Source organism: Meles meles, chromosome 10, assembly GCF_922984935.1.
Source record: "Meles meles chromosome 10, mMelMel3.1 paternal haplotype, whole genome shotgun sequence".
Classification (NCBI taxonomy): domain Eukaryota; kingdom Metazoa; phylum Chordata; class Mammalia; order Carnivora; family Mustelidae; genus Meles; species Meles meles.
The window spans coordinates 14970846-14997584 of NC_060075.1; the positions used below are offsets into that span (position 1 = coordinate 14970846).

General features: G+C 40.4%; 1 protein-coding gene across 2 annotated transcripts in view; it reads right to left on the minus strand.

The window, feature by feature from the left end:
- Nucleotides 1–9592: 9592 nt before the first annotated feature.
- Nucleotides 9593–26739, minus strand: part of TTC26 (tetratricopeptide repeat domain 26) — a 47008-nt gene continuing 29861 nt past the window's right edge. For both annotated transcript variants that reach the window (XM_046021633.1, XM_046021634.1), the window contains exons 12-18: nt 26161–26224; nt 24595–24683; nt 23835–23918; nt 22321–22390; nt 21391–21497; nt 14726–14859; nt 9593–11870 (exon numbers count right to left, since the gene is read on the minus strand). In XM_046021633.1, the coding sequence (XP_045877589.1) occupies nt 11759–11870; nt 14726–14859; nt 21391–21497; nt 22321–22390; nt 23835–23918; nt 24595–24683; nt 26161–26224 (660 nt within the window). In that variant the 3' untranslated portion in view covers nt 9593–11758. The remainder of the gene's footprint in view (nt 11871–14725; nt 14860–21390; nt 21498–22320; nt 22391–23834; nt 23919–24594; nt 24684–26160; nt 26225–26739) is intronic.

The following is a 26739-nucleotide window of genomic DNA, read 5'->3' on the forward strand; positions in this document are numbered from 1 at the left end:
AAGGGTAAGGAGCCTGTCAGGAGTCCACCTGATGTCAGCGTCATGAGGCAGCAGAACAAAATGGTGGATGATGCTTTGTGGTAAAATCATCATGAATCACATGAATCATAGTGATTTTCCTAGAGAAAAAAATGTGTCACATATAACAAAAGTGATTCCAGAAAAGACAAAACTCCAGACACTTCCATTGCCATAGAAGAAACCAAGAACGTCCCCGAAGAGCTAACCCTCACTTCAAAAAACAAGCAGCCTAGGACCAGCCGGTTTCCCAGGGAAATTCTACCATGCGTTTATAGAACAACAGGTCGGCTGTTACTTAAAGTGGTACAATGTAGAGAACAGGAGGAAAGCTTCCTGCTCCTTCTCAGGACTCGAGCAAAACACTGACGCCACATCTAGCAAAGACCCAATCCACAAAAGAAAAACACTAACAACCTAAGCAGGGATACTATTTTCCATCTCTCAGGATGACACCCTTGAAACAGAATGGATAATACCAAACCGCACTTCTGTGGAATGGGGAGATGATCACTTTCACTCAGTGCTAACGGAGATCAGAGTCCTGATAACGTCCACAGATGGCAATTCAGCAACGACGTTCAGAAAATATAGTATACACTGTCTTTGACCTCATGTTTACACTCCTGTGAGTTTATCCAAGACCTGTAATATTTTGTATGTATGTGGTTCACCACCCCCAACCCTCACTTGGATTCATTAGATAAACGTAAATCTTTTTTTTTTTCAACCAACCAACTCCTTCACTTATCAGTGGTAGCCATTTTTTTTGTTTTGTTTTAAATTAATTAATTTCAGAGTTGACTAGTTTTTTCTTGTGGAGTCCTTACGTTTACTTCAATGTTGCTTCTTCTTTTTCTTCTTCTTCTTTTTTTAAGATTTTATTTATTTGACAGACAGAGATCACAAGTAGGCAGAGAGAGCGTGGGTGGGGAAGCAGGCTCCAAGGTCGAGCAGAGAGCCTGATGTGGGGCTCAATCCCAAGACTCTGGGACCCCAAACCAAGCCGAAGGCAGAGGCTCTTTAACCCAGGTGCCTCCCCCCATTTTAAAAGATTTTTTTAAATTGACACAGAGAGAGAGAGCACAAGCAGGAGGAGTGGCAGGGAGAGGGGGGAGAAACAGGCTCTCCAATGAGCAGGGAGCCAGATGTGAGTCTCCATCCCAGCACCCTGAGATCATGACCTGAGCCAAAACCAAGAGTCTGATGCTAAAATGGCTGAGCCGCCCAGGTGCCCCTACTTCTTGATAAGATGCTCAAGTCACTTGTGTTTATTTTTTTCTGTTTATTAATAATAGGGATTCAAGACCTTCACCTGTCCTCTGAGCTTTATCTCTAATGAAAACAGTCTGAATAGTCTCTTTCATCCCAAAATGAAGAGAGGGTTTTTGTCTAGGTTTTTAATTTGCTATTTGGGTTTTGTTTTGTTTTGTTTTGTTTTGTTTCCAGTTGGTTGGTCAAATTGTTTTTTCTTTTCCTTTTCCATGTTTAGGTGGCAGGGTTCTTACTTCTGTGGGTAACTTCTACTCAAGACATTGTGATTTAAAACCCCTGCATTGGTTCTATTCTCGAGACACGTGCTTACTAACTCCATGACTTTGGTGCAAGCGACTTCAGCATTCCATGCCGTAGTTTGTAAAATGGAAACGATGATACACAACTTTTTTAAAGTTCTCGAAATTACATGAGTTAATATATGTGACGTGACTTGATGGGTAGCTGGAACATGGTAAGCCCTTACATAACTCATGGATGTTATTTGCTTTGTGGCCTAATTTACAGTCAGCTTTACTGAATGTTCTAGGGTTCCCTGAAAAGGAAGTGGTTCTGTTTTCAAGGCATGAGCTATATTAACAATATTCTTTGTTAGTTGTGACACTTAAGTTATGTATATGCTTTTTTTTTTTTAAGATTTTATTTATTTATTTGACAGACAGAGATCACAAGTAGGCAGAGAGGCAGGCAGAGAGAGAGGAAGGGAAGCAGGCTCCCCACTGAGCAGAGACAAACAGACTCCCCGCGGAGTGGAAAGTCAGCTCTGGAGCTCAGATGAGGACCCTGAGATCATGACCTGAGCCGAAACCAAGAATCAGAGGCTTAACTGACTTAAGTCACCCAGAAGCCCCTTATTTTTGCTTTTTTTTTATGCCATTTCTTTCGTTGCATATTCGTAACTTTTATATCTTCATTGAGAAATGGACCTTTTGTCATTCAAAGTGTATTTGTGTGGTTCTTTGACTTGCTTAATGATTTTGACCTGGATTCAACCCTGTTTGGTTGTGACACCTGCTCTCTTTTATTTGCATTTGCCCAATTATGCTATTGCCGATCTTTTTATTATCAACGTTTATGTGTAAACAGCAGCATTAGGTTTTGCTTTGTGATCTAATCTGCCCATCGTTTTCCTGTAATAGGTGAGGGCAGCCCATTAACATTTTCCACACGAGAGGTATGTTTGAGCATCGATCTGACACATTATTTTCTATCATGCTTTCTCCTTTAAGCCTCTTTAAAAATCCCCCTTAAAGTGATCTGTTTGCTTTGTTTAGTGTATGTTACTTCTGATAATTTGGAAGGTTTGTATTTTTATTCTAATAAGGTCATTTTATAATATGCTTAATCCTCAATTTCTTTTTTTTTAAGATTTTATTTATTTTATTTGACAGACAGAGATTACAAGTAGGCAGAGCAGCAGGCAGAGAAAGAGAGGAGGAAGCAGTCTCCCCGCTGAGCAGAGAGCCTGATTCGGGGCTCGATCCCAGGACCCTGGGATCATGACCCGAGCCGAAGGCAGAGGCTTTAACCCACTGAGCCACTCAGGCGCCCCTCCTCAATTTCTTTTTGACATTGTCTCTAATTCCATACTATGACCAATGACGAAATTTAGTATTTTCTCTCTCTCTTTTTAAAGATTTTATTTATTTATTTGACAGAGAGAGACACAAAGAGTGAGGGAACCCAGCAGGGGAGTTGGAGAGGAAGAAGCAGGCTTCGCGCCAACCAGGGAGCCTGATGTGGGACTCAATCCCAGGACCCTGGTATCATAGTCTGAGCCAAAGGCAGATGTTTAACGACTGAGCCACCCAGGCGCCCCTACTCTCTCCCTTTTTTAAGATTTTACTTTTTAAGTAATCACCACATCCAACATGGAGTTCAAGATCAAGAGTCACATGCGCTAACTGCTGAGCCCGCCAGGTACTCCAGTATTTTCTCTTTGTTCCACTTTATGTTTATTTTAACTTTATTTTTTTTTAAAGACTTGATTTATTTGAGAGAGAGTGAAAGCCAGAGAGATCACAGAGAGAGAGGGAGAAGCAGACTTCCCTAATGGGCAGGGAGCCTGACAGGTGGCTCGATCCCAGGACCCTAGGATCATAGCCTGAGCCAAAGGCAGATGCTTAACCGACTGAGCCACCCCAGCACCCGGTTTGTTTGGTTTGGAATTGTAAAGTACACTTACGTAACATTTGATCTATTCCCTTTAATGATGCCTTAAAGATGAAATATCAGTGAATTACCACTACTTTCTACCTTTCTGTCTGAGCGAAGTATTTGGTTACAGCTTTCATGTACATTTCACCAATTTTCTGGTGATATTTTTCGTTTACCATTTGACTTCCTTCCTTCCTTTTCTTTTGTTATTTTTCTGTAGACCCTTAGCTGTGTTGTCCATTCATTTGTTTGAATTACTCATCCTTTTTCTTTTTAACAATTTTTAAAAGGATTTTATTTATTTGAGACAGAGAGATAGAGAGCCTGAGCAGGGAGGAGAGACAGAGGGAAAAGCAGACGCCCCACTGAGCCAGGAGCCGGATGCGGGTCTCCATCCCAGGACCCTGGGACCATACCCTGAGCTGCAGGCAGATGATTAACAACTGAGCCATCCAGGTGCCCAATGAGTTACTGGTCTTTGAAGAAGATGTGTTTTCCTGGACCCGCTGTTTTGGTGAATATGTATGTATATTCAGGGGCCCCAGGGCCATATGTCCGTCTGGCAGGTATTAATTAAGCACATAACTCGGAGGCTTGGATTTACTCTTCTCCTTGATGACCAGCTGTGGCTCCGTTCTCATTGATGTCTTCTCAGCTACACGGTAAAGTGTTTCCTGCAAATATGGCTCATCTCTGAGATTCTTTGGTTTGCTTGGCCTCCCCTGCTTGTTAGATCTAAATTATAGCCTTTTTTCCCCTTTTATCTTTCTGCAATGAGGTATGAAGCCAGCTTTTCCTCACACCCGCCCCCCCTCCTCTCCATACATGGTCACTTTCTATCCCCTCTCCTCCTAAAACTGTTGGATCCATTTTTCGGTTGGATGGGTGTTCGGTGCTTATAGTTTTATGACCTATAAATGCTTTTTACAGCTGACCCATGAAGGCGGTTATGATTACTTTTCCTTCCCTGCACATTTGAATAATGATTGTCTCATTTGCTTTGTTTTCTATGGAGCTTGTCTCCAAACTCTCTTCTCACTATAGTAATAAATGAGGTATTCTTTTTTTTTTTTTTAAGACTTTATTCATTTGAGAGACTGACAGAGCATACAAGCAGGGGGAGAAGCAGAGGGAGAGAGAGAAACAAGCTCCCCACTGAGCCAGCCGGAGTGGGGAGGGGTCGGGGGGGTGGGGGGTAATGTGGTGGGTGGGCCTGACATGGGGCTCGATCCCAGGACCTGGAGATCATGACTTGAGCTGAAGGCGCACACCCAACCATCTGAGCCACCCAGGCGCCCCTAATCCTGAATGAGTCTTTCTTGGAGCCTCTGACCTGCTCTGGTCTGTATTGGTTGATCTCTGAGACTGTTGGCCAGCATCTTTTTTATTTTTCTTTTTTAGAGTCCATTTATTTATTTGACAGAGAGAGATCACAAGTAGGCAGAGGGGCAGGCAGAGAGAGAGGGGGAAGCAGGCTCCCCGCTGAACAGAGAGCCCGATGCGGGGCTCGATCCCAGGACCCTGGGATCATGACCTGAGCTGAAGGCAAGAGGCTTTAAACCACTGAGCCACCCAGGCGTCCCTGTTGCCCAGCATCTTGAAGTATGTTCCCGTTGTTATCCTGGGCATTCCCTTCACTGGCTCTTAACCTGGTGTCCTCACTTCTTACATGCTGTCTTCTTGTTTCCTTAGTTGTTGTTTTTTTTTTTCCCCATGTGCTTGGTCTAGCACATAATTCAGGAGATAATTCTATGTTGGATACATGTCTGAAAAGAAATTTGTTCTGCTACATATTTGAATGACAATTTCTAGTTAGAAATAATTTTCCCTCTGAATTCTTAAGGCACTGCAGCTTTGTTTCTTAGCTTCCAGAGCTGCTGCTGAGAAGTCCAATGCCATTTATCGATCAGATCTTTTTTTTCAATCGATTGGAGTTTTGACTGTTCGCAACTTGTCTCCACCTCCCCCACCTGCCCCTGCTTTAGTTCTCTTTGTCATCAGTGTTCCTTTAATTTTCCTTTTTAGTTCCTCTGCCACCCTGGACAGATGCCCAGGTCAAATCCCACTCTCCGAATAGTGTTTGTGAGCAGAGAGAGTGAGCATAAACTTAAATCTGGGTTTCCTTATTAAAAATAACTTTATTGTACAACACCAAATCATTTATCTATCTGGTGCTTGTTACATGACCGTATACATTTGCTAAAACTCATAGAACTGTTAGGAGTTAATATATACATGTATATTTCAGGATTTTTCCAATCCTTTCCCCGAAAGGATCTATGGCCATTTACTCAGATGACAGGACACTAAGGAATCCCCAGCTCTTTTGAGGACTCTGAGACACAGGGTCCTAAAATGTGCCATGACCCCACTGTTGGAGTGGGGGCCCCAGGTAATAAATTTAGTTCTGGCCAAAGGTCACCCCCCCCATGGGTCCACTGGTCCCCAGATCCATCTAGTGGTCATTTCCCCTTCATTTAATGTATAATTAGGATCCACACACTTGATAATTAGAGAAACTCCAGTAATCATCTTGTGGTAGTAGAACCTTTAAGGCACTGTGGGGTGTGAAGTATTTTTTGTATCAAATTAGGAGGCGACCCATCATACTTACTAGGTAACGACACCTTGGTAGTGGGGAGAGAATGCAGGATAGGCCACGTGACTAGACAAAGCATTCATTACAACCATCCCAACTCACAGGAAAACAAAGGTCAAAAAAAATCACAACGGAATTGCTTCACAAGAATAAATGAGAACGAGGCTTCAACCAAAGTATGGTTCTGAGTAGTTCCTTTGTTAAACAAGCAAGGAAAGCCTTTTACTAATGGCGAGTTAATTAAATTCTGTTGGCTTGCAGCAGCTGATGAAAGTATCCAAAGAAAATAAATTAGGCTTTGGCAAGAACAGTTGTACAAAGAGCCGGGGATATTGGGAGTAACATCGAGCGAACGATTCAGGTGGTTTCCTGGGCTCTTCGCTCTGAAGTCTTCTTTGTCTGCTTCTTCAGCTAGCCAGCCACTCCGCCTTTGTTCTGGAAAACTAGTATTTGTATGGCATAGATTTTTACATAACTTTACTTTTTCACTGTGATTGAAAAAAACCCATAAAACTTGGCATCTTAATCATATTTTAATCAACCTTCATATTGTTATGAAACAGATTTCTAGAACTTCTGCATCTTGGAGGACTCGAACTAAACCCATTAAACCACTGCTCTTTTCCCTTTCTCTCCAGTCCCTGGGGAGCACCGTTCTACTTTTTGTTTCTGTGAATTTGACACTTTATTATTTTTTAAAGATTTTATTTATTCATTTGACAGAGAGAGAGAGAGATCACAAGTAGGCAGAGAAGCAGGCAGAGAGAAAGGAGAAAGCAGGCTCCCTGCTGAGCAGAGAGCCGGTTGTGGGGCTCGATCCCAGGACCCCAGGATCATGACCTGAGCCGAAGGCAAAGGCTTTAACCCACTGAGCCATCCAGGCACCCGAATTTGACACTTTAGATACTTCACGTCAGTGGGCACATACAGTGTGGCAGCTCAGTCGTGTCCCAACAATTTGTCTTCTTAAATGTTCCACTGCAGGAAGTTTCACTTGAGGCTCATAAGGCAATATTGTGGAGCAGAGCTCAACAAACCTTTTCTGAAAAGGTCCAGATCGTAAATATTTTAGGCATTGCAGGCCAAGAGGCAAAGTTGAGAATATTATGTAGCTTTTTACATGACAAGAGAGAAAACAAATATCCCTAAATTTCTTTATTGAGTCCCCTCAGTAAATGTATAAACGACACTAGCCCCTCATTCCACTGCTTCTACAACGCCTTGCAATTGTTCTTTAGGTCACTGTTACCCACATTTTCACCCCAACACACCCTTGTAATTTCTTCTTCTTTTTTGAGTAGGCTCCACACCCAACATGGGGCTTGAACTCACGACCCTGAGATCAAGAGTTACACGTGTTCTACCAACTGAGCCAGCCAGGCGCTCCAACTAGTAATTTTAAAAACGTGAGTAACATGTCTCAGCTCCACCCTATTAATAACTACTCCTTGGTGAAAAAACTGGCAAAGGAGAGTATAATTATATGTTTCTAAAGGAAATAAAAAAACAGAAGGGCAAGTACAATTATTTAATTGTACATAGTAGGAATGACCCGTACATTTCAGGAAATAATAAGACTCCCTTGAATTTTTGTGAAGCATGTAGTCATGTCTCAGAGCGCAGAAACCCTAATTAGAATCCCATAAACAATCAGAAATCACTGAGAATCCAAATTTTTCTTCCCAATAGGGAGTTCATTCATAGAGGTGGACCGTGAGTTTTTTATGTGGTTATATTTCACTCTTTGCTTTAGTCGGTAGGAACCCTAAAGGTGAACTTCTGGCCCATCTCTAGTGATTCTGGTATGTCCTTTTGTGTATGAACTTTACTCTTGGCTTCTTTTACTCTCAAATGCCTTCTATTTATACTTTGTAGCATGTATTTTGGTAATTTATCACAAATCTTTTCTGGAACGCAGTGGGATGTAAGTAACTGACCAAATAAATACATGAATACATGACCGGATATACAAAAACTATGATGAATCAAATTAGATGTAGCCATAGTTTAGGCACAGTTTAGGTTCACCCAGCAGTGTACTCACTCCATATATGGTCTGTGTGTCGCCCTGAGGGGGGCAGCCTGAGTGGGGGCCCTGCTGCATCTGCTTCTTCCCCCCCCCGCCCTTTGCCCCAACCACCAAGGTGGTCCCTCCTCGTTGTATATGGCATCCAGATTTTATTTCAAGGAAGGGTTTTGTTGCAACAAAAAGCATCCATCAGACCATACACTACACACTCAATACACACGCGTCAGCTGGTCATACTCATCCAGTGACGGTGTGGGGTCTCCACTCTTCGCTTAGTCCTGCAGCCCAGGGTTCGGGATCCAGGCACTTCAGTAGGTCTTTATGGCTGCTTCTCTGACGGCATCTCTAAAGAGGCAGAACGCTGCTTGAACACTATCATCAGATACCCACAAACCTCAGAAGTATTTTAGAGGATGAAGAAGCAGAGATGGCCATTTCTCTAAATCAAAATGAGAGAATCCTAAATAGAGGAAGTAGTAGATCACGAATTCATTTTGCCATTAGAAAGTAGATATAAATACTATGATTGGTAATGCCTGCTTGCTCTCCCCTAAGTGCGCCAAGCCCTAACGGAGGAGAGCGGGTCCTGGGGCTGCCATGTGCTTGGATGTCTGTCGCCCACACTGCACGCCTGCTGGAAGCTGGGGCATCTTGCTAGTTGCGGTGTTTCAGGATCCATTCTGATTGCTGCTCCCCAGTGAGGCAGGAGGTGTCGATTTACAAGGGACACAAACATTCTATTGCCTTCTTTTTTTTTTTTTTAAAGATTTTATTTATTTATTTTAGAGAGAGCGAGCAAGAGTGAACAGCAGAGGAAGAGGGACAGACTTCGCACTGAGCACAGAGCTTGATGTAGGGCTCAACCCCACAACCCCGAGATTATGACCTGAGCCAAAATCAAGAGTTGGATGCTTAACGGACTGGCCTGCCCAGGCGCCCCAACCCACTGCCTTATTTTCTCTCAAAGCTTTGTTCCTATTGCCGACAACAATCACACACTATTGGGTTTAGCTGTATATAGTCCAGTTGGACTGAGTTCCTTAAGGGTCAGGACTTGCATTATCTATCTTTGCATTCCTGACTCCCAGGATATGCTTGGCACACAATACAACAATAGTTAGATGAGTCAGAATTACATGAGGTCAGGTCTCACGAGTCCTTCGCTCTACCAGCTACAGTATGCTTAATTATTCAGTGACCAAGTGTCAGTGAGCTTTCTTGTGCGAGGTGTCGTACCATGCACTGGCTATAACACTTTTGAAATGAGCTATGACTCAGCAGAGAGTCAAACCTAATATGACCCAGCAGGAACCATAGCCTTAGTGGAAAGCTTCGAAAAAAATACCCACTTTCCTCTCTCATAAGGAATACCCGTGGAGCCCCAGACTTTATTTTTTTTCCCCCTCCAGCCTGGGGTCAAGAAAGGGGAGAAGGCTCATAACATACCCAGGACCTGCATTCAACACACTCAACAGGATACTGTAATAAGGCCAAATAATAAACTTTAATTTGAGTATATTACAGTACAATATAATAATTCTTTTAAAGTACAAAAATAATTAAAAGTGTTTTTCCATTTGCAAGTCATCTTTGCTACCAACTATAAATAGCACAGGGATGTCTTGAACTGTACGCACCACGCTACATGCCTCAGCCTCGCCCTCTTCTCTCCCCGGTCATCACATGTAAGAATAAAACCGCCGCGCAACACGGTTCTGCAATCTTGAGACTCCGCCGACATGTTTCAGGAGTAGCTATCCTTACTACAGAATTGGATGGTATCCCTCTTAAACTAGTCTTTATGCTTTTTTGGCTCACTTCTATAGATTAAAAACTTTCTAAAAATCAGTTTAAAATTCCAGGAATTGCTATGTTTGGAGTATCTGCTTTTCCCAAAAGACCGGGAAATGGCTGGGAGATGCTAGAGTGTTAAATTCAATGAAAGCTCATTTAAAAGTAAATCACCATCAGTAGAAAAGCTTATCAAGTATAGGAGATTTGAAAATAATCGCAATTAACTGGAAGACAAATTTCATTGCCAAAAGCCACGGAGGTGTTCTGTCTTTTCCCACTACTATGTTTAATAATATTTTAAGTGAGCGTTAAGTAAGAATCACAAGATAATTCGAAAATTAGAGCAGGTTCTGCCCAGCTCTGATCCACCAAGTACCTTAGATGCCGAGAACCAACTACTGAAAAAGTAGGAACAACAATAATGAGAAAGTAGAAGCTTTGGCATACAAAAAAATGATGTAATTTTGTTTTCTAAAATTCAGTTATTCACGCCAGTTTGTTTTGACTTGTGCTCTGAACTGATTAGAACTGGGTCGAAGATAAAAGACAGGAACTGAAAGGACCCCTTGCAACTGTCCAGAAGGCAGAGGCTACCTGCAGTCACTGATTTCTCCTGAGCCGCCCCTGGCCCTGTCCCTGGCCCCATTCCGTACAGCTCAGCCACAGCACATGCCGGCAGCGCGGGTGCGACAACCGAGGCAATGCCTACGTGAGGTCTCGAAGCTGCCTGTTGTGCTCCAGGAACTAGGACGGACTTTCAGTTCTCATGGTGGATAGGGATGGCTCTATACCTGGTACACCTGTAACGCTGCGGGACCTTAAACTCATAGGAACAAAATACATGGTGTAGAAACAAAGGTAATCTGGTACAGAAAAACATGTATGTCTATTTTCTGAAAAATCAGTTGTGAGTCTAAAACTGCTCAGTTGTATAATAGGTATATGTTGCGAGAGCTCAGAAACATGGGGCTGGAACATGCCATGACTTAGGACAGAGTCCGGCCATCAGGACGCTCCTCAAAGGGCTCTGCACAGTTCACGCTTTGTTATCATTACATTAATAAATAGCCACACTGCATATATATAATCTTTGTAGCCCTCCTTTCAAAATTGATTTTTATTCAGCACGATATATGAAAAAAAAATCCCTATTTTGTTCCCTAAAATATAACGGAGAAGTGACTAATGCAATTTGTATACTATTTCTTGAATACCTTTCAATGTACCACACAGGTTGTTTTCATAGTACTCACCTTTTAAAAAACTCCACTACTCCTGTTACCACTGTAACATGTTATTTATCATCAGAATTACTGCGAAAGTAATCCCCAGAATCCATTATCTATTAAGGAGTTTGATAAAGGATCTTACTGGCCCTCTTAGAATCATAGCGCTATTTATAACCTTTGCTCTCCCAACTCAAAAATGCATTATGAAATTCTTTATGGAATTCCCCAGTAAAATGGGATAATGTACAGATGGCTAAGACGAAGATGACAGAATGATGGTGACTCTTGAGCATTAAAGGCATTTGTCACTGCAGCCAGAGGAAAATGCCATGGAATGCCAATATTAAAAAAATTATGCCATTCTCCTTAAAGTCAGTTAATTATGTAAGAGTTCTCCAAGTATTTTTGGAAGAAAGGCACCAGACAAGTCCCAAGTCTTATTGCTAGTCGGATCATACAGGGGCCACAGTGCAGACTGTGGCACTTAGTTCAGCCAGGAGGCTCGTTCTAAGCAAGTCAGTCACTGATCTTGAGGCTCGAAGGGCAAGGAAGGAAATGTCAAAGAACAGAGCCCTGCGTTTCATATTAAACTTGAGGAAAATGCTTTCCGTTTACACATCCAAATGGTGACTGGTTCCCTCGGCCTCTGGAGCTATTTTAGACAGGCACTCTGTTTTCTTTGGCCCATTTCTTCATGATCCGGATGATGTACTCCACCTGGGTGTTACCCGTGCTTCTCAGTAAATGGAGCACTTCTCGAAGGGTCTCTCTGAGGAAAAGGTTTGAAAGGACAAAGTGTGGCAATACAGCGTGTGAACTAAGAGGAAAAATGAACTCGTACTTGTTCCTCACATACTTCGAGCAGGACGTCTTCGGTGACAGACTATGTCAGTACATATTCACAAGCCAGTTATGAACTGCCAAGCCTTCCGTTTTTATGGTGGAATAGTGAAACGGGAATTCTTCCTTTAAGTTAAAGTCAATCAGCCAGCATCTAGTACCTCATTAGTTTCAGATGTAGTGTTCAATAATATGTCAGCTGTGCATAACACCCAGTGCTCATCCCATCACGTGCCCTCCTTAAATGCCTATCATCCGGTCACCCCATCTCCCACCCACCTCCTCTCCAGCAACCCTCAGTTTGTTTCCTAGAGTTAAAAGTCTCTCATGGTTTTCGTCTCTCTCTGTTGACTTCCCATTCAGTTTCCTTCCTCTCCCCTAATCCTTTGTGTTGTTTCTTATATTCCACACATAAGTGAACCCATATGATAATCGCTTTCTCTGATCGACTAGTTTTGTGCAGCATAATCCCCTCTAGTTCCATCCATGTCAATGTAAATGGTTAAGTACTCATCCTTCCTTTTTTTTTTTTAGTATTTTATTTATTTGACAGACAGAGATCACAAGTAGGCAGAGACGCAGGCAGAGAGACAGGAAGGGAAGCAGGCTCCCTGCTGAGCAGAGAGTCCGACTTGGGGCTCAATCCCAGGACCCTGGGATCATGACCCCAGCCGAAGGCAGAGGTTTTAACCCACTGAGCATCCCAGTATTCATCCTTTCTGATGGCTTAGTAATATTCCATAAAATGGAAATTCTATGAAATCCTTCTCACTAAACCAAGTTTTCCTTATTTACTTATACTATCTATATACATGTTATTAAGTTTTCTGTCCTAATATGACATAAGTATTTCTATTTCTATGTCTATTCTGTATAACCAAGTAGAAAGAGGGTATATCAAGAAGCTGGCTTCAAAGAGTTGGTTTCAAATTCTAGCTCCATACTAACAAGTTGCTTCTGAGTCTGAGTGTTCCTTTGTTTAAGGTGGTAATCACCATAAACTGGGTGTCACAGTCATATTTGCAAAATTTTACAAAGCCAGAGGAATGGATGATTTCTTTAAGAAAATTAATATATTAATACCTATGGAAGACAGGAACATTCCGGGCCAAGATTGGGCAAATACCCAGTATTTATGGGTTTTTGTTTGTTTGTTTAAGCTCAGCATGGTGCCCAATGTGGGACTTTAACTCATGACATGGAGCTCAAGATCTGAGCTGAGATCAAGAATCAGATGCTTGGAAAAAAAAAAAAAGAAGAATCAGATGCTTGGGGCTCCTGGTGGCTCAGTCAGTTAAGCGTCTGCCTTTGGCTCAAGTCATGATCCCAGGGTCTTGGGATTGAGCCAGCATGGGGTCCCTGCTCAGAGGGAATCTGCTTTTCTTTCTTGCTCTGTCCCTTCCCCACCTTGTACTCTCTCTCTCTAGCTCAATCACTCTGTCTCTCAAATAAATAAAATTTTAAAATAAAGAATCAGATGCTTAACTGACTGAATCACCCAAAAGCCCCTGCCAATATTTATATTTTAAGTAATTTAAATTTAATTAAAATTAAAGCTCATGTTTTAAGTAATGCAAACTAAAACTTCCCCATTGCCAAATGTATAGGTGACTGCCTATTGATCCTCTTCCCGAAGAGTACATTCATATTTTCTATTTCTTTTTTCCCTCAAGCATCTTCTTTCACCTAATCAAATTCTTTAAATTTGTATTTAGGATTGGAAGTAAATACAAGGCAGGAAGTAATTTTTTTAAATTCATTTTTATTTATTTATTTGACAGACAGAGATCACAAGTGGGCAGAGAGGCAGGCAGAGAGAGAGAGAGAGACAGAGAGACAGAGAAGCAGGCTCCCCGCCGAGCAGAGAGCTCAATGCGGGGCTCGATCCCAGGACCCTAAGATCATGACCTGAGCCAAGGGCAGAGGCTTTAACCCACTGAGCCACCCAGGCGCCCCCGGAAAGTAATTTTTGACAGATTATTTACGTACAAAAAATAATCACATCTCCTATTCATTTACCAGTAACAAATACATTCCACAAAGTTATTTTTGGAAAACCAAATTTAGGGCACCTGGGTGGCTCAGTGGGTTAAGCCTCTGCCTTCGGCTCAGGTCATGATCTCAGGGTCCTGGGATCGAGCCCCGCATCGAGCTCTCTGCTCGGCGGGGAGCCTGCTTCCTCCTCTCTCTCTGCCTGCGTCTCTGCCTACTTGTGATCTCTGTCTGTCAAATAAATAAATGAAATCTTGAAAAAAAAAAAAAGAAAACCAATTTTAGTTTAAAGTATTTACATTTTTGTTACAAGTGGAGCTGTATGCTATTTAATTTTATATAATCTACTGTCTTGGTACTTCCTGGAATATGGGAAGGTGAAAGAAAAAAAAAGAATTATCAACCATATCCACTCCGTTCCTAATTCTTTGAAGCCTAAACTAAAAGACATGAAAAAGCCAATAGGCAAAGGAAAGAATAGAAGAAATTGAAAAAGACTTCTATGAAAATGACAATTCATTTGGATCCAAATATAGATATTGCTTTTATATTTGAGAGCTATAGTATGCTCACTGTCCCTAGTACATATGATTTAGAATGACCTGATTTTACCACATGGAAAATTTCTGGAGGAAAAAGGTCCTATAGAAATATGAAACATCTTAATCTTCTATTCATCATAAAACATCATTATAGTTTTGGGTTTTTAGAAGATGACATCCAAGAAAGCAATTCTTTTCCCTCACAAACCAGCGAAAGAACAGAGGTAGTGTCTCTTGTCTGATTACTTACTTGGGTTCTCTTCCAGCTAAGATCATCTGGAAAATGCCCACACAGGCACCCCTCTTGCCTTCCCAATATTCAGGGTTGGGATCCAGTCTCTCTAGGACATCAAAAGCTTTGGCTGAATAGTAGAACTGGCCCATCTGATTAAAAGAAAATATTGTGATAATACTTGTATTCAAAAGATTACACAGAATGAAACTAAATGTAAAGATACTGTGGAAAAGAACTGTATAAAAAAGTGTATGGTTAGTGATAACATTGTCGGTTAGCAAACTAGATAGAACTTCAATTTCTCATTAAAACAAAAAGGAAACTCACAATTTGAGCACATGGTTCGATTTACATCAACTTACCTTCATCCAGTTTTCAACAATGTAACTTTTTTTCTACAATAGTCAAATTATGCTGTAATCAACATATTTATCATTTCTTCTAATTATAGTATAATCTTGATAAACTGATGATTGTGATTTGAGCAGAGTATCTTTCCGGTTTCCTTCATACATTCCGTAGATGACTACTGTCATTCATTTTATGCTAATCTGATCAAGTTCAACCCAAGAGAACCTTATTTTCCTTCACCTTGTTCCTAAATTCTCAAAAAGCCTAGATGAATACTACTATTCTAAACACCAAATCTTCTAAATGTTTCATTCATTTTGACAGACCTCTTTCCCAAATATATGACACATTTCCTTGGCCTCATTGTGCATGTCTGATACCATTAAATTATCCTTAGATGAGTTTTCTTTCTTTCTTTAAGAAGATTTCATTTATTTATTTGACAGAGATTGAGAGAGCACAAGCAAGGGGAGTGACAGGCAGAGGGAGAGGGAGAAGCAGATTCCCTGCTGAGCAGGGAGCCTGATGCGGGGTTCAATCCCAGGTTTCTGGGATCACTCTGGGATCACGACCTGAGCCGAAGGCAGATGCTTAATCTACTGAGCCACCCAGGTGCCCCTAGATGAGTTTTGTTGACCAGCCATTATAAATGTAGTGTTGCCATTTCGCTGAAGGCTTCACACTACTGGTCCATCTCTCTTGTTCAGGGTGGTTGAGTTACCTCTCCATTCCTGTAAACTATTGTTCTAAACCTTTGCCAATTTCCTTAAGATCTCTATTGCACTCTTAGCGTTTTTCTGTCTTTCAGGGAAAACACAACTTTCCTCCCTTCAACTCAAATTATGTTTGTACTCTCACTGATCCTTCCCCTCATTTCTGCCCATTTCACAGGAAGAAGTGTTCTTATTACTTTTCAAGGTTAATCCTTCTTCCTATGATCTATTCAAATTACTTTTGGTGAAATAACAATGTGAACGGTGCATGAAACACAAATGTACAGTTAATGCCTATAACCTGAATGCAAATGTAACCATCACCTAGGTCAAGAAACAAGACTTTGACAGCAAAACAGAAGTTCTGTGTTTCCCTTCCAGACCATGACCTTCTCCTTCCCTCCAGAAGCTATTACTATTCCAACTTTTATGGTCATCAGTTTTTGACTGTCAAAAGTCTTTGGCTTTTTTTTTTTTTTACAGTTTTATGTATATACCTTTAGACAATATAATTAAATTTTGCCTCTCAAAATTTTATCTCTATGAATACCATAAATATTCTTTTTTGTCTTGCATATGTTAAGATACATCTATATTGCTGGATATAACTCTGGTTGGTTCATTTTTTAGAACATTTTATTTTGAAATAATCCTAGGTTTACAGGAAATTATGAAGATAGTACAAAGAAGTCCCATGTTCCTTTCACCCAATTCCCCTAGTTACAGCTTACCTTAGTGCAATATCACAGGATTGAAACCAGGAAGTTGACATTGCTACAATGCGTGCGTATAGTTCTGTCATTTTATCAAATGTGTAGACTCACGTAACTAGCATTGCTATCAAGATACAGAACTATTCCATCACCACAAGGCTGTGCTACCTGTTAATAGTCATGTGCATTCCCCGCCCTGCTCACCAGCCCTAACCCCCGGCAATCACCAATTTGTTCTACACCTCTACAATTCTATAATTTCACAAATGTCATATATATGCATATATATGAAATCAAGCAGTACAGGACCCTTTGAGATTGGCTTTTTCACTCAGCATAATGTCCTTGTTATTCCTTGTTAATCCAAGTTATTTTAGTACAGCATAGGAAATATAGTCAATGGTTTATAATAGTGTATGGTGACAGATAGTAGCTACACTTGTGAGCACAGCATAACACAGTTGTCGAATCACTATGTTGTACACCTAAAACTAATGTGATATTGTGTATAACTATACTTTAGTTAAAAAAAAATCCAAGTTATGGAATGCCTGGGTGGCTCAGTCAGTTAAGTGTCTACTTTCAGCTAAGGTCATGATCCCAGGGTCCTGGGATAGAGTCCAACATCAGGCTCCTTGCTCAGCGGGGAGCCTGCTTCTCCCTCCACCTGCTGCTTCCGCTGCCTCCCCTTCTTGTGCACGCGCTCTCTCTCTCTGACAAATGAAGTCTTTTTTTTTTTTTTTTTAAAAAAAAAAGATAGTTGGGGTTGCCTTGTTGGCTCAGTTGGTTAAGTGTCTGCCTTCGGGTCAGGTCAAGATCCCGGGGTCCTGGGATCAAGCCCCGCACTGGGCTCCTTGCTCAGTGGGGAGTCTGCTTCTCCATCTCCCTCTGCTGCTCCCTGACTTGTGCTCTCTCTCTCAAATAAATAAAATCTTTAAAAAATAAATCCAAGTTACTGTGTGTACCAATAGTTTGCTCCTATTATATAACTGTGAAAAAGCAGGTGGGACCTCCACCCAAAGTTTGGTTTGTATGTCAAGAGTGATATTGCCACACCCAGAGAGCATGGAAAGATTTATTACTTATATAATTGAGGCCCGCAGGGGAAAGTAGGCCAGGCCTCTCAAGCAGGTTCAAAATGGCCTGAGAGAGCAAGCAAGAAGACTGGCTGGGTTTTTATTGTGGTTGGGGGTGGGGCTGGGATGAGGTTCCCAAGCAGGAACAGGGGCTTGTGTGGTTTGAAGCACTTGATGGCATCAGAGAAGGGACTAGCATTTCTTATCACTTTGTCCAGATGTGGGGCACAAGGGGAAGAGGAAAGGGTGAGGCTTAAAAGCTGTCAACAAACATCGAGAAATGGAGTCAGGCTTATCATCACCATTCCTGTTTATTGATGAGTAGTAGTCCATGCCAAACCAGTTTGTTTAACCATTCACTACTGTAGGACACTTGGATTACTTCCAGTTTTTAGTTATTGCAAATAGAGCTGCTGTTGACATTGGGAATAGGTATTTGTATAGACACAGGGTTTCATTTCTTTGGGATAAATGCCCAGGAAAGTGATTGCTGGATCATATGTTTAACATATGTTTGTTTGTTAACAAAACCGCCTATTTCACAGTATATTATCTTTTTTATCTTTTTACTTCCAACCTACCTATGTCATTGTATTTGAAGTGAGTTTCTGGTAAAAAGCACATAGTTTAGTTATGGTTTTTTATTCACTCTGTCAATGTCTGTCTTTTAATTGGTATATTTGGACCATTTACATTTAATGCAATTATTGCCATGTTAGGACTTAATTCTGCCATTTTTTTTTTCCTATTTGCTTTTTCTGTTTTTCCTGGATATCCGGCACATGTCTCTGTGGTTTGCAGCTGGAGAAAGATGTGATTGTGCAATTAGCAGAGAGGGAGGGCAAAAAAGTCTAGACTTGACCTCTCCAGCCTTCTCCTATACATGTCTTTTTCCTGCCTTTTCTGTATTATAGTAAGTCTTAGCCACAAGTATAACTTTGAGTCATGTGAACCCTTCCAGTGACTCACCAAAGCAGTGGGTGGCCATGGCACCACTGAGACAGTAGGTTATGCTAAATTGTTTTTCAAGGTCATTATCTTCCTTTGCTCTTTACCTCATCCTCCTCTCATCTCTTTTAGGGTCTTCCTCCATCAGAAATGTTCCTACTCTCTTGGATCTTTAAACTCACTGTTCAACAGCTCCTCTATGTAAAGATACACTCTTACTTCTATTCTAAAAGGGAAAAAAACTCTCCCTCCACCTGCAAAAATACTCCCCAACCCCAAATCCATAACCTTGTTTTCCCTTTTAAGTTAGCAACACATTTCTCCCTTACTGTGGTCTACACTCACTGGGTCTGCTTTCTAATCTCATTCTCTTCTCTACCCACTATTGTTTTCTCAGGTCTCATACAGCTCCATCAGGTTGCATATTTGACATCCTCTTTCTTTGGCTTTTGATATAACAGGAACAAGAAAAACAGGAATGAAGAGTACTTTTCTCCCCCTCATGGTTCTTTTCTTTCTTTTATGTCCATCTTCACCCTCTGTCTCTGTCACAGATTCTTCTACCTATCCTTTAAACACTGGTGTCCATGTGGTTCCTCATCCCATTCACTGGTTAACCTCATTCTCTCTCATCCTCTGCTGCTTCTACTACTCCTATTACTATCACACCACCACCATTAACTACTGCTTTTTTTCTCTCTCTTTTTTTTTTTAAGAGAAAGAGCATACACACGGGTGGGGAAAGGGGAGGGGCAGAGAGGAAGGAGGAGAGAAGAGAGAATCCTAAGCAGGATCCATGCCCAGCACGCAGAGCCAATTCCATGACCCCAGGATCATGACCTGTGCCAAAATCAAGAATTGGATGCTTAACAGACTCAGCAATCCAGGTGCCCCTTGTTAACTTAAAACTACATTTCTAATCCTGACCTCTCACATGAACACCTGAGCTCCAGGCTCACCCTGATAATTTCCCACATGTACTACCTCTCCCTGGAGTCACACACTTCAGATTTAATATATTTACTAAATTCTGAATGTTTTCTTTCCCTCTGCCTCCTCTGACTGACTGAATGTCATTTGCGTCTACTAAGTCATGTTAAGCATTTTTAAGTTTCCTATGTTTTAAAACCTTTTCCAGTGATGGTGATTTGCTTTATTTTAGTAATGATTCACTTCGAAATGAGCTAGTATTAATTAACACTAGATTCTCTTTACCTAACATTTGTCTGTCTTTGGACAGAAAGAAATATTCCAAAAAAAGGAATTTCTAGAATTTGAGGCTAATTTGTAAAAAAGCTTTTTATCTATAGAATAGGATCCAAAAGTCCTCCCTCCTTTTCCCTTCCTTTCCAACTCCCCCCACCCCCGCCACACACACATACACAGATCCACTCCCACATACACACATAGAGACCCAGTCCTTTACTAAATCTGATTGCTTTTTTTTTTTTAAGATTTTATTTATTTATTTGACAGAGAGAGAGATCACAAGTAGACAGAGAGGCAGGCAGAGAGAGAGAGAGAGAAGCAGGCTCGCTGCTGAGCAGAGAGCCCGATGTGGGACTCGATCCCAGGACCCCGAGATCAGGACCTGAGCCAAAGGCAGCAGCCTAACCCACTGAGCCACCCAGGCGCCCTGATTGCTTTTTTATTCTATTTTTCTAGTTCCTTTGTCTCTCCTGTCTACAATTGGCACTTGAATATTCCCCAAGGTTTGGTTTGCAACTCTCTGCTCTTCTCACTTTGCTTCCCTACCTGGGTCATCTTTTTTCCAGGGCTTTAATTACTATTGAAATGCTGATGAGTTCTCCAAATCTATGTCTCTAGATGTGGAAGACATCTTTCTTGAGCTTCAGAACCAAGTTTCCAACTACCAGATGAATATCTCTACTTGGATGGTATCTAAAGACTCACACACGAGTTTTAGAAATCTAAAACCACCTCTCTAAATCATTATTTCATATACATTGTTTCATATTTCATTTATATGCATACATACTTGATATACATATAAAACCCTGAAATCCTGTCTATCTCTGAGCTCAGTTTGTTCATAAAAGGGATGACATTCCTTTTTCTTTTTTAAATATTTTATTTATTTATTTAAGCTCCCAACACAGAGCCCAACATGGGGCCTGAACTCATGATCATGAGATCATGACCTGAGCTGAGTCAGCCACCTAACCAACTGAACCACCCAGGTGCCCCTAAAGATTTTATTATTATTATAATTTTTTAAGATTTTTATTTATTTATTTGACAGACAGAGATCACAAGCAGGCAGAGAGGCAGCAGAGAGAGAGGTGGAAGCAGACTCCCTGCTGAGCAGAGAGCCCCATGTGGGGCTCAATCCCAAGACCCTGGGATCATGACCTGAGCCGAAGGCAGAGGCTTTAACCCACTGAGCCACCCAGGCGCCCCTATCTTATTATTTTTTTAATACTTTTAAAAAAAGATTTTATTTATTTATTTGACAGACAGAGATCACAAGTAGGCAGAGAGGCAGGCAGGGGTGGGGGAAGCAGGCTCCCCGCTGAGCAGAGACCCTGATGCAGGGCTCGATTCCAAGAACCCAGGATCATGACCTGAGCCGAAGGCAGAGGCTTTAACCCACTGAACCACTCAACCACCCCCAAAATTTTATTTTTAAGTAATCTCTACACCCAACGTGGGGCTTGAACTCACAACCCTGGGTCAAGAGTCCCATGTTCTTCCAACTGAGCCAGCTAGGAGCCCCAGGGATGACATTTCTGGTAGTTCTATGTGAATCCTCTTACCAATGGCCATTTAATCTCTAGGACACTTCTCCCTAATAATTAATCAGAGTAGCATGTGAGACTGATCTTCAGTTTTCCCTTTTAGCTCTCACTCAGACTCACCTTGTAGCAGTCATTAGCAATGAGCTGTAAGAGGCTAAACGACTCGCCAGAGGTTTCCATCTTAAGATAAAGTTCCCAGGCTAGTCTTGGCTTCTTATTCATGATATCTACAAAAAGAAGGAAATATTTTTGCCTCTTAAATGTATAGGAAATATAATTCTGCATCTTGCTATTCTTTGGCTTTGGTTCTAGGTTCCAAACACACAAAGAAATGGTAAACATCACTCATGTAGAAAGTTTGCAATTTTAGCATTAAGCTGATTCTCCATCAGAACTCTACCATATGTACAATACTTAAGTTAGGATTCACATAATTATATCTTTCTAGACTGGGTTGATTTCCAGTTGGTCCCTTTGCTCATCTGCTTAAAAGTCATGTATCATTCATTCAATCCTACTTATACAGTTTCAGCCTCACTTAGAACACCGATTGCTGCTTTCTCCTGATTTTAAACACTCTGTGAACATTTGAAATGCAGGGGAAAAAAAGAAGCAAGAAAAGATAATGAAGGGAGAGGGAAAGAGACTGTAGGTTACATAATATACAAAATATTATGTTCTTGACATTTTATCACTTTTCAGGCTGCTTCATAATGAAAAGGTAAAATTAGCAAAACAGTATCACTTAAGAAAGAACCCTGTAAATTGACATTCTGGAAACGTTAACAGGGCTGATAGAAAAACCTGGCATCTTTCAGGACTGTTCATGCTAGCTCAACATTGTATGGTAGAACTAATCACAAGGTAAACGTACGTAATACATGAACAGGACCACCCTGTTCATTAACATGGTCATTAACGATGCTCAATTTCAGTGTTTACTCATGCTACAAAACAAAATTAGAAATCTTCACTGTAATTTCCATCCAGAAGATTATGCAACAGAGAAGAAAAAGAGGATTCCTCTGTAACATTTAAAAGAAGACTCACAGCACCGAGCCAACCAACTGAGGTAAATGTAATCATTTTTCATCTTCTCACTTTGGATTAAAAGGAAAACCTGCAAGAAGAGGAAAGAAAAGGAATAACTACGAAGATATTTTTGTAGTAAAAATACCTTATCAGCTTGCCTTAGGTTAATACTTAGTGTCGCCTTCCAGATGGTCAAGTTCTCTACATACTGCTAAGAAAAGGACAAAACTGTGGTGATATTGACACACTACTCTCAGTTACTGATCTTACAAGCTGGCCGAAGAAATTTGGTAAGGATATAGAAGATTTGAACAGAGTAATTAACAACCACATAACCTATTTTGTTCAAGGACACATAATCATGTTACTGGGCAGTAAAGCAAGTCTCAACAAATTTTGAAGGACTGGTGTAATACAGAGCACACTGGATGACCACAATATGATTAAGTTATAAATCAAAATGAAATAGTCTGGGACACATTTGAAAATTATGACACACGTTTTAAAATAATTCACAGAGAAGACATAATGGAAGGTAAAAATAATTAGAATTTGAATAAGTGGAACAACTTGCTAAATAATAAAAAAATCTAATTGAATAATTCAACTGAATTGCTTTGAATGATTCAGGAAAATCAGTTCATGGAGTTAGAAGTCATAGTGGTTAGACTTGGGAGAAAGGCACGGACTCAAACAACAGGATGACAGGGTTTTCATAGGGTTAAGGTAATACTGTTTCATGATCTAAGGATGGATTATTTGGGTATGTTCACTTTAAAAAGTCATCAAGCTGTATACTTTGATTTGGATGCTTTTCTCAATATATGTTATGCTTTTATAAAATATAGCAGAAAAAGGAAAATAGTAATATGGTTAAAAAAATCTGTATGTCCCTTCACACTGTACTTCTTTTTTTAAATTTTATTTTATTTTATTTATTTATTTGACAGAGATCACAAGTTGGCAGAGAGAGAGTAGGAAGCAGGCTCCCTGCGGAGCAGAGAGCCTGAGGTGGGCCTGATGTGGGGCTCGGGATCATGACCTGAGCTGAAGGCAGAGGCCTCAGCCGACTGAGCCACCCCACACTGTACTTCTTAATGTAACCTAAGGACAAAGGAACTTTTCATAATCCTTTGCCCCTGGACATTTTATTTCAGTGACAAAAAGATAAAAATGTTTTTATATTTTTCAAGTTTTAATTTAAATTCCAGTTAGCTAATATACGGTGTAATATTACTTCCAGTTGTAGAATTTGGTGAGTCAACACTTCACAACACTCAGTGCTCAGCACAAGTGCACTCCGTAATTCCCATCACCCATTTAGCCCATCCCTCACCCCTCCCCTCCGGCAACCCCCAGTGCGTTCTTTATTGTTAAGACTGTTTTACGGTTTGCCTCTCTTTTTTCTTCTTTCCTCTATGTTCATCTATTTTGTTTCACTCTGGAAAACAGTATGGAAATTCCTCAAAAAGTTAAAGGATAACCCTGGTTTTAAATAGAAACATTTGAATGCATCAAAAGCATGTACCCACCTCTTCACCCTCACTTGTATTGCCTGTGGCTGCTTTGGCTTGGGCATAATTAAAGTTAAAGATGTCATCGTTGTAGAAGTAACTCTGAAAAACATCCCAAGAATAGGTCACATTGGGTATTAACATACCAATATAACGTATCAGTTATACTAGATAAACTCAAAAATAATTTTAAGGAATTAGCTGATACCATTGATGCCACTGTAGTAAAAGGGCCATCTCTAAAAGTTTAAGATTTTATTTATTTATTCTTTATTTTATTTTATTTTTTAAAGATTTTATTTATTTTTTATTTTATTTTATTTTTTTAAGATTTTATTTATTTATTTGATAGCGATCACAAGTAGGCAGAGAGGCAGGCAGAGAGAGAGGAAGGGAAGCAGGCTCCCCGCTGAGCAGAGAGCCTGATGTGGGGCTCGATCCCAGGACCCTAGGATTGTGACCTGAGCCGAAGGCAGAGGCTTTAACCCACTGAGCCACCCAGGTGCCCCTATTTATTTTTTTTTAAGATTTTATTTATTTATCAGAGGGAGAGAGAGAGCACAAAGCAGGGGGAGTGGCAGGCAGAGGGAGAAGCAGGCTCCCTGCTAAGCAAGGATCCCAAATGTGGGACTTGATCCCAGAACTGATCATGACCTGAGCTGAAGGCAAACTCTTAACCAACTGAATCACTCAGGCATCCCTCTAAAAATATCTTACTTCTGACACATTATATATAGTATTTTGTAGACAAACTCATCTAAAAAAATTCTATACTGACCTTAAATGAGTTGAGGTAAATCAAGACATCATCAAATTGCTTAAGCAGAAAGAAACAGGAAGCCATGCACTGCCTCCCAGGTATCGTATCTGAAATGGAATGGGAAAAGAAACTTATTATTAAACTTATTCAGGTATATTCATGAAACTGAAAGCTCTCTTTGGCTGAAATTTTAGTTACTTTATAATTTAGAGATAGGAACGTACTATAAGACATCTTTCCAGATTCTGAAATTACAGATTCTATTCAGGGGACAAAAATCTCAGTATAATGGAGGTTACTGTACTTGAGAGTAATCAATAATCTCTCTTGGGGCTAACTCACAGACTCCAGAATGAACACACACCATGCAGGCTACAGTATTCCTCAGATGTTCTTCCAAAGCTTTGAGTCTCTCACCCACTCCAACACGTGCACATTCAACTATCATGTCTTAGTCTCCATCATCACTCATCTAAGACAACCTAGCACTTCCAGTCTCAAATGGAGAAATCATTTGTCATGGAACCATCTGGTCCAACTTTCTGTCTGTTATTAGATGCCTGCTTCAGATAGTAGAGAATGAGTATAACCCCCCACCCTTGGCACTGGCACTCCTATTCATTCTTGCTCTGCTCAATTTTTTGCCCGTAGCACTTATCACAGTCAGATATACTATATAACCGCTTTCTTTATTGTGTTTATTGTCTGTCCAACTGGACTGTATGCTCTACAAGGATGGAAGACTTATTTTGTTTACCACTATATTCCCAACACTTCAATAAATTTTTGTTGTATGAATGAAGAAAGGAAGTATTATTCAATAATGGTTTTGGTGAAACATCTGAAAGAAAATGAATATATCCCGGGGTGATAAAAATGTTTCACAACTAGTTCACCACAAATACTGTTCATCAGAATAGACGCTGGCCCTAGACAACTGGTACAAACAGTCATACCAGTTCATACTGGCTAACTATCAGCCCTTTGAATAGCCTTTTCTGAAATCATACATTCAATCTTGACTGATTAAATCAATACTTTAATAATAAAATAAAGCAACAAACTACTGGTGGAAAGTATAAGTGAACATTATATAACTGTGGGGGCATGAAAGTACTTTCTAAGCTAGAAACCCATGTAAAATATCATTTTAAAAAGATAAGCTTTAATAAGATTGATTTTGGTTACATCTGAAAAGACAGCATAGGCAAAATTAAAAGGCAAATGACCCACGAAAAAATATTCATGACATGATGAAAGTTGAATATATAAAGAGAAAAATCAATAAAAGTTAACATTGCAAATAAAAAACAGAATCAAATTTTTAAAACCTGCATGAACTAAAGATTACACTTATTCTCTTCTATTTATATAATCTCTCATCACACTTGAGCTGAGATGCTGAGAAGAGCTAACCCAATATTCTCTCCTCTGTCTCTCCCACAGAACTTCCTACTTGATACTTTGGTACTTTGCTTTCAAGGCTGACACATGTAACCCTGAACAGAGACTCAGACTTCACCAGTCAATATATGACCAACTCCAATCATGAATCATGTGAATGAGTATTGATTTCAGACATACCACACTCACTCGCTGACCCTCCCACCAGCTGGAAGAACTGCTGGGCAATTTTCATATGGTCCCTCTGAAAAACAAAGCAGGGCCGAGATAGCTGACAGAAGCTGAAAATGTTTTATTTGTATCACACATTTTAGTTTTAAAACATGTGCCAGGATTTAAGATACATCCTGGTCTTACATCCTCTCCCAAACAAACTCTTATTAGCATAAGCACTAGAGAATCATAACCTGAAACTAAATTAAAACCTACTCTGGGTCAGATAAAAAAAGAAGAAAAAAATATCCGATCCCCAAACTCTATCCTAAAAAGTAACTTCATTAAAGGACTCAGTCATTTAGTCATTCATTCACACATTCAACAGATACTTACTGCTCTTTATCATACATCAGATCTTGTGGTAGGAGCCATGGTTGTAACAAGGACTATTAATTCAATACACTCATTCACTTATTCAATAACTATTTACTGCCTATCCATTTTATGAGGCACTGCAGAGTGAGCGAGACATAAAAATATTTATTTATACCCACTTTATTCCCAAAAGAACTTAATGTGCCATATTCAGATTAGTAAGAACTT